Source organism: Limulus polyphemus, unplaced genomic scaffold, assembly GCF_000517525.1.
Source record: "Limulus polyphemus unplaced genomic scaffold, Limulus_polyphemus-2.1.2 Scaffold1420, whole genome shotgun sequence".
Taxonomy (NCBI): Eukaryota; Metazoa; Arthropoda; class Merostomata; order Xiphosura; family Limulidae; genus Limulus; species Limulus polyphemus.
Window position 1 is genome coordinate 23,469 of NW_013667030.1, and position 9,695 is coordinate 33,163.

General features: G+C 31.2%; 1 protein-coding gene across 1 annotated transcript in view; it reads right to left on the bottom strand.

The window, feature by feature from the left end:
• Positions 1–9,695, bottom strand: part of LOC106463476 (tetraspanin-33-like) — a 42,676-nt gene that overhangs the window by 15,550 nt on the left and 17,431 nt on the right. The window contains exon 3 of the mRNA XM_013923514.2: positions 1,809–1,982. Coding sequence (XP_013778968.1) covers positions 1,809–1,982 — 174 coding nt within the window. The remainder of the gene's footprint in view (positions 1–1,808; positions 1,983–9,695) is intronic.

Consider the following 9,695-nt stretch of genomic DNA (forward strand, 5'->3'; position numbering starts at 1 on the left):
TTGTTAACCGTTACTTATTAAGTTACTACTAATTAAGTTATAGTCTATAGTACTTTACTACTAAAACGTAACTTAGTATGTCTAGTAGTCTACCTCCTACGTATATATATATATATATATATATATATATATATATAATATTGTAGCTTATGCTCCCTTCCCCTGCTTTGAATACAATTAAATCTTGAAATCTACTGCATTCTGGGGATGTTATAAAACAAGATGATTAGGGGTTGAGACATTGCATTCATTTGCAAATGTTTGTCTTTCTAGTCTTAAGTATTTCTTCTCCATTTTCATGTTATCCTACAATTATTTCTACTTTAGGAAGTTTTTTTTTTTCACTTAAACTACCTTTATTTTCATATACTCTTACATATTTTAACAAATTCATATCTTTTACTAACATTTTAAAGCAGAAAAAAGTCGTAGTGCTTTCAAAATATAGACCCTTTTTTACATCATAGGAAAAGGGAGAATGAGATCATAAGAGTAAAGTATGGACATAAATTGAAAAACAGGAAGTTAGTTGAATTAGCCAGGTCTTGGCCAAAGTCACATGTTAACAATATAAGAATGGATCATTTTAATGTATTGTTACGTCTCCGTTCGTTAGTTAATTTTCCGCAAATTCGTTCCGACGAAACTTTAGCGACACAAGTCCTTTCTTAAATAAAACTGGTTTATTCTTTCTGAATATAACTTTGCGATACACTTAATTTCAACAGTCGCGCTATAACAAATGCTATAATTCTCAACGAACGTCTCACGTGCTCGACTCAACAATACTCAGTTCAATTACACATTGTTCCGTCACGTTGTGACCGTCTTATATATACAAGACTAACGCATATCTAGTAAATGCTAGAGCATTCATGAAGGAACAGGATATTTTTAGAAGTCAATGACGTGTTACTAGCATCACGTGATTTCCGCTGGTGTAACAGTATCATGAAATATAATCAATTTGAAAATTAAAGATAAAATTTGAAAAAACAGAGAACTGTTTATTAATATTATTTAATTGTTTCATTTGTACATATTTATTTACTATTAGTTTTTTTTTTTTACTCAATACAAAGCAAAAAAGATGAAATGGTACAAAATTAAATATATACTCTGGTCCATAACCACTCAGCAAGACTAAATGTTTTACAACTTATATCCATCCTTACACTCCACAACATAATTCAGCTTTGCCCTCTTTATGAAAATAGTTCCATTGATCAAAAATGTAATTATTTTATCAGAAGTTTCTGAATGTGATCTATTAATATTTTTATCCTATATGTTTTTACTATCACAAATTCTACCTGTATTTATTTATTATTCTTATTTTCCAGCAACATTTGTAGACAACTCTTTTTTATTTGTAATTTACCCTTAACTTTTTTTATATAAAAGATGTTAGCTGAGAGTTAAACATCTTTCAATGGTTGAATCAAGTTCCAAAACTGCACTTAAAAAGATGAAAATAACAAAAAAAAAGATTATTTAACCATTACAAAAAAGCATTTCATCTGCATATGAGATCTTGATACAAACATTTTTGTTTTACAACTATATCAAAGGTAAGATACCTGCCGTGTTATTCTGTAATTTACTGAATAAAAAGAATATTCATGCATTACTAAGAGCTACTAAAAATGTGCATTAACATAGTGTAGGTCATTGTCTTAGTCAAGATATGTTTCTTTAAATTTTAATTCTTTTCTTAAAGAAGAATACTATTTATAGAAAAGTCTAGCAAAATAAGAACGTTTTGAAGTTACATTTGCAGAACACTTTAAGATAAGCAAAATACTTACTTCTTTTTGAATTGCATCAATAAGGTTCTGGAAATTTGCATTATCTCTGTAATTCTCGACAAGTTTTTGAGACAATCCTTGGTTAATCCAATCTGTTAACGTGTTTGGAAAAACAAAGGCCAAAGTACCAAGAACAAGTTCTCCCAAGAAAAGTATTAACAGAAGGAATGAATACTGGAATAAACAAACAATATTATTGTGATAAAGTTAAACGTATTTAAAAAAAAGTATAATCAACTATTACAATTTTCTATATAAATTACACTGTCAGATATAAATCTAGACAATAACAAACATAAAATTCATGATCTACAGTAATGATACAATATGAATGCCTAGGGCTTATAGCCCATTTTTCCACCACTGATGTTGTTATATGTAATTATCCTGGTTAGAGACCTCTTTACAAGCTTTCTGAAGGCCATCAACCATGCAAAACAATGACTTTTTAGGACACATTTGAGCAAAACAAAGGTATAAAAGTCTACAATATCAGTGGATGGAGTGAGAACTAAGTATTCCTCCTCAAACCTATCAGCCATCAAGGAAGTAGCAGGCTCAAAAGCAATCAAAGAAAGACCCAAACATCACACACTCAATTGAACATCTGAAGAAAAAGAGTCAGAGTCAGATGATCTTAATGTGGCCTCCTGAGAAACTGACAGAACAAAGGAAGGCACAGGAAAAAGAAAGTCTAAATTCTCTCCAGAATGTCCAGGATCACCCTCAAATGCATCCATCTTATATGTCTCCATCTCACCACGAAGAAGGTCTCTGAAGTTTCAAACGAGAGTGACCCCCCTATCCCCACCCAACTATTGAATGGTGCTAGATATCAGATGTAGAATAGGAGAAACCTGATCTGCCTCCATGTCAGAAATGATAATCCAAGAATTTGTGCTGAATATTGGTGTACCAAACAAAGAAACAAATTTTTTTAAAACAAAAATCAACTCAGTAACACAAATAATGCTCAAAGTATCTCCAACAGTCATAATACAAAGAAAACCCATTCATGAAAGCTTTGTCAAGAAAAAGTGATGATATAATCGGAAGAAGGTGCTTATACATAGTACCAAGATAGAAGGTGCATTGATGTCGGTGGAGTGTGTCATGGGACATATTGCCAAGGGCAATTAAGTGGGGAATAAAAGATTGGAGCAAACAAGTAAAAATCAGACCAATGAGTAAATGAAGAAATCCCAGCAGTTGAGTAATAGTTGTAGTGTGAGAAGAGGTATGTATGGAAAGCCAATTTTAAAATAATCAAAAATTGTTGAAATATTTAGAATTAATTGATGGCAAAAACTATAAAAGCCAGAGGAAACCTATATTCAATTAGCTAACTGGCAGTGAAGATCAAGGGCAAGTTCACTTACAGTTACTGCATGAATCACCAAAAATAACCACTCAGCTTGTTAATTTTAAAAAGGCATATTTTTATTCCTGCAACTAATCTCCAATTTCCCCAGTTAGTCCCCGGGGAACATAAAAATTAGAAATGTGCTTGAACAATGGTATGTACCAAACAAAATCCTAAATAAAAACAGCCAAATTTAGTAAACTTGACTTTTAAACTAAAAGGAGTAGAAAACATGTACAACCCAGTACTACACTGGTACATGTTAGGAATATATGTGTATATCACCACAAAATTGCACCTACCATTGAAATTACAATTAAATTGATTAATGTTATGAAAATAATCAATTAATCAAATTAGTTCCAATTACTTACAGTTTTAAAATATTCCAACTATCCAAGTAATTGAAATATTGCCAAAATACTTATTTGTTGTTAAGCATAGCTACATAATTTGTGTGTGGTGTGACAGTGGGAGGGGCTCATGATTAGGATTGCTTGTCATTAATTTTGAACTGCTGACTAGAGGGAAGTCAGTTAGATGGCAGCACTCACCACCAACTTTCTGGCTTAAGTGTAAAATTACTGTTTTTTTTAGTGTTATGTTTCTAATTTATAATTGGGTAACTATTAATTAACATCATATAAGCAGGCGTGAATCTAGGGGAAAGATCCAAGGAATATGGACTGCATCATTAATTTTTCCCCAGACAATCTATTTTATTAATGTTGTATAAGGGGATGAAAATTTAGGGGGAGTTAATGTGTCCAGCCCCCCCCCCCCCATTCTTATAAAATTTGGAAACAGGCATCCTGTTTACCAATACTATACTTTTTTTCTAAATATTTAACTATTTAGTTTCACTTAAAAAGTTTGGAATGTTTGTTTCTAACCATTTTATTCTCATATTGATAACATTATTAGAAATAAAGATATCATCTTTGAAATCACTGTATTATAATTATGTTATCTACTAACATTATTTTAGCTTTGTATAACTTATTTAGATTAATTTGGACTATATAGTTAACTCTGGTTTATCCGAAACACTATCATTTTACAATGTGAAATTGAAACATTACTAGAACCTAGCATGGAGAAATTAAACAAAATAACACTATAATTCTATATTACCTGAATGAACTTTCTTTACTTTATCTTATTCATCCCATAATGTTTTTTTTAACTTTCATATCTTAAAAAAGTTAAAGCTATCAAAGTTTTATTTCACAAAATGAATTGATATTATTATAATTTTTATTCTGTCTTTTCATATCAGACAAATTTCAGTCAATTTTGTAGAGTCAATATTTTGTAATATTTTAATGTGAAAAAAGTTGCAAAGAGTTCTGTCTATAAACAAGACATTCCATTTGTCTTTTTTCCTCAACACATTGCAAAAAACAACAACAAAAAATTAACTGAAAACATAACACCCCTTGAGAATATATTATCCATTTCTAGATTTTCTAAGGTTTCCTTTAGTTTTGGTGTAGAATTTGGTTGAAACCTTATTATGGTTCCATGTCAAGTGGTTTGATCAATTACTAATGAAACACAATTAAATACAATTCTGTAGAGCAAGAATTAGATTATCATGTAATATTAGAATATATAGGTTTAAGAGTTTGTATTTTTTATAGTTCCTGTAAACATTCCTTTCAGTTCCAATTGTTAGTGAATTATGAAAGTACTTGTTTGATAAATTATATCTGTTTGAAGGCTACAGAAATTTTCTTCACTGAGACAAACTTATACATCTCGAGATAGGTAAACCTATACAGTTTAAACACACAGATTGAATGGGTAACAAAAGAAACTTTATTAGAAGTTTAACACAATAACATTTGCTCTACCTGAAAATGTATTTCAGTCATTTACTTACCTCTATGAACCTCTAAAAATGATTATTTCATTTAAAACTGCCATGGAATTTCCTGCACATACTACAAGGATCAAACAAACTCCTACCCCTACACACAATGATGCAGACATTATAAAGCTATAGCCCTCTACCAATAGCAGGGTGACAAAACCTTCATTTTCAGTAATCCCATGAGCACTAGCACACAATCATAGGCTCATTCCTGACAAGACAAAAACACTAGAAGTGGGGAAGAAAGGTGGTAGAGAGAAGTTAGGTATATGAAATGCATTTTCAGGTATGGAAAATGTTAATTTCAGAAACATTATTTACCTCTCTGTACCCCTAAGAGCTAGAATCTCATATTGAAGTATTGAAGATGGTGGAGGGACTGGTGCTTAGCAATTACGAAAGATAAGCTCTGTTCTGAAATAGTGACTGAAAGGGAAGGCCCATAAGGTATGACTTCCAAGAGACTATGGGTCACCTAATATGTATGCACATAGTGGGAGGCCAGATCCTTCTCAATCAGGTAATACTCTTCACCCAATATTTTTTCTTTTTTTTTACTTGTACCAAAATAATATGAGGAAAATCCAGTGCTGCTGTTAACATTTCACCAAGATGGGCAAAACATCAGAATGTGTTGTGTGGCTAGGGTTCAGGCAATTTCATCTTAATAAAATACTACCATGAGATAAATATTATAACGACAGGTGGAGGGGAGGAGGAATCCTCACCTGTGTCCTGAGGTAAATCCAAGTCCTGTCTGGCTGAACATATTCACAGCGAAATGCTTAGGAGATAATGTAATGAAGTATCTTGTACTAAACTTCCATGTAACCCTAGTTCTCAAATAAGGGTAGACCTAAATGGTCTCTTACTGAGGGGAAGGTACAACTGTGGATTGGTTCTCCTGTGCTCCACTAGAAGAGTGAGGGAGGTTGGGGTGAAGAGGTGTAGATACATGTAGAGAAAACACCAGTGAATGCACATGGACCATTATCATGGAAGATGAAAGCCAGAGGCACATGAAACTGTCTAGTGATGTAAGCAATAAGAGATGTACTAGAAGTCTACATACTAGACTACAATATTTCTATCAAAAGACAGCATTGAAAAAGAGGCAAGAAAAACTGTGATCTGCCTAATCTGATGGGAGGTGACTTTTAAAAAGCTGTAAGTTAGACTCACCCACAAAAAGGAATATGTCAAACCCACGAGATGACAAACCCAACCAGTTAAAGTGGAATGGGGTGAGTTCCTAAAGGAGAAGGTAAACCATGGGAAAAACAGGTGATGGTGGTATCCACAAAAAGGAATATGTCAAACCCATGAGATGACAAACCCAACCAGTTAAAGTGGAATGGGGTGAGTTCCTAAAGGAGAAGGTAAACCATGGGAAAAATAGGTGATGGTGGTATCCACAAAAAGGGGTAGTCTGAGAAGAAAAGCAATGGACATCCATAACTGGACATAAAAGATTATTAGAATGATTAAATGATGAGGAAACAGAATGAAGAGGGACTGGAGAAACAACTAATTACTCTCCCAGATAGTCCAAGTTTAAAAAAAAAAGTAATAATGGAACAAATCAATAGGTCCTTATGATATAGAGAATGGGAATAGGCAAGGCATGGATGTCTGAGCAAAGATCTACAAGTAGAAGGAGAAAACAGCCAAAGGAAAAAAAAATAATGCTCGGCAACACCTGAAAGATGTGGGGGAAAAAAATCACTGTAACTGGCAATTGTTCAAACAGATGGCACAAAAATTAAAAAATCTTGTACAGCACAGGTCCCTGAACAGGTGCCTCACTGACAGGTAATGTAAGAAATAAGTAATAGAAGTGTCAGAATGGATCATAAAATAAGCCACAACTGAAACCATTGATTTTGGAAAATCTAAAAACACTTCTGACTTTCGATAATGTTGATAAGTAGAGATAACTCTACCAAACATCAGACCTCAGAAAGAATGAAGGTATCGAGAACTGTTCTCCCAAACAGAAAGGAAGTATTGTTTAACTCTTTTCCTATGAGTACACTTTTCTGCACATCACAACCTTTTACATAGTTACATTCAAAACTTAACTAAACTACTTTATTATCAATGTATACAAATAAACTTGACATGAAAGCATAGTTAATAAGTCAAATATTATATATGTTTTAAGTTCATAATTTGATAAGGAAATATATTAAAAAATCCTCAATCTCAGCTAATATCAGGATTGTGATATTTGCTACCTAGGTCTCCCCTCATCTCTAACTTATTTACCACCATTCTCAGAAGTACAGAATTTAATGTACATTACTCAATATAATATAGTTATTACTCAGACAAAGCAAAATTTGTATAGCCTTCAATCTTATTTGTTTACAGAGCTATAAACTAGAACCACTTGCCACATCATCTCTCTCGCAAATTACCAATAGTTTTCTCCGATATTCAATACTATATTATTTATAACCAACAGAAAGACAAAACTATAATCTGTCAAATGACATATAGTATTACATTGTTTTCTGTACAGAGAATTCTTTTATTTCATTTCCAGTTCAAACCTTTTTCCCATGGGGATCACATCGATGAACTTAGCTGAATCTTTAATGGCTTTTATTTTACAGTTAAAAAAGCCAGAAAAATTATGATATCTATAGGACATTGCCCATTTTGTACTATTTATTAGAAGTGCATTACTTAATTAAATAAAACAAATATTTTATGTAGTTGTACCTTTAATATAAAAAGTAGGCTTAAATTTCAGTAACGATCAAGAGCAAAAAAGGAAAAGAGAAGACTTAGGTAAGTACTATATTTTTTTCTTATTTTTTCACGTGTATTCTTTATTTATCATTATAAAATTACTAAGATGTAAACATTAGAAACTGATAAGGTTAGATTAAATAAGATAATGAAAATAATAATCCTTCAGAATGTATGCTCGCAAACAGCTCATGCAATACATAATTCAATATGGTAATATGAGCAGCACATTCTTTACGTGACTTATAACTTGTGTGACATAGTTCAAAATGGCAATAAAACAATAAAATAAGGCATAAATAAACATACACTGGTATAAGCTTTAAGCTATTTAGGATAAACTGTGGTTTTCTCTTACAATTTGCAGTCATTCCAAAAATAAAATAGGATAATTTAGATTTATCTTCTAATTTATTTTTTGTTAAAAGGTCGATCAAAATGACTGACCTCATATGGAGTTACAATCTAGAAAATATATAATATATAAAGTTTTTCTGGAAAAAACATTTGATATTTATTTAGAAGGTCTTAGGGATTATGCAAATGATATTATAAAATTTTCAGATGGAGAAAAGTATTTTTAATCTTAACATGAAAATCACTTTGCACTCAGAGCAGCGAACACTTTAACTCCACATAATTTCGAAAACGTTTTAGTAAATGTACTTAATCAAATATTTTGATTTTCTGTGTACAAAAGAATTAATGTTCACTGAGAGCTTGCCAAATTTCTAAAAGATACATTAAGTACTTTCAGAGTTAAAGTATGTATACAGTAACTGATAAACTCTCTCAACACAGGCACGGTCAATTTGACCAACCACGTGACCTCTTTGTACTCGATTAAAATCTTTATAAATTTAATACTTCTAACTTTAAATATAGTATGTATATCTTCACAAAATTTGGCAGTCTTTCAGCTCATATTATAAGTCTTTCACATACAAAAATAATTTTTGAGTAAAGTATTTTTAATAAAATAAAATAAAGATTTGTCCTTTAATATATTGAGTATTTGTATTGAATAGTCTGAATGCAAAGTAATTTTCATGTTAAAATAAAAAATACTTTACCTCGTCTCAAATTTCCTTTTTGCAATCTCTAAAACCTCCTAAATCCATTTCAAACATTTTTTTCAGTGAAACTTTATAGTTTATCTGTTATTTTCTCTACCCTATCTCAAAATGGGATCAGTCAATTCGACCGATGTCGTAACCACCAAGAAAAAAAACAACCTAAATTACCCTTTTTATCTTTCTAGAATGACTTCAAATTATAATATGAAACTACATTTGATTATCCTAAGTAGCTCTAAGTTTGTAATAGTATACATTTATATATATAATTAAATTTTATTGCCCTTTGAACCATGTCTAACTACTATCCGTACCATTATAAATTGTAAATCACATGTGCAGAATTATATTACCCACGAGCTGTTCATGTGCATACCTGTGATCTTTAATTATATTATTATTATTATTACTTATTTTAACTAATCTAGTCTTAAATAACTTAAAAAGATCTATATTTTTCGATTTTAGTTACTTTTATAATAATAAATGAAAATTAAGTATGAAAAACAAGAAGTACTTACTTTTTCTTGCTCTCGGGTTTTCAAAGAGTGTTAACCCTAATTTTTTTATACAACAGACAGTAATGCACTTAATAATTTTTATTTCATTAATTAATTCATCAAAGAATATAGACTAATAACATGCAAAAAGTAGATAATATCCCCTAACTCTCAAATGTTTTCTAGCTTTCTAACTATGCAACAAGAGCTGTTACAAATTCATCCAAGCTAGTCCTCAACTCTCCCATGGGAATGAATCTTGTACTGCGAGTGAAACTGATGATATTCTGTTCAAAACACAACATTATACAATAC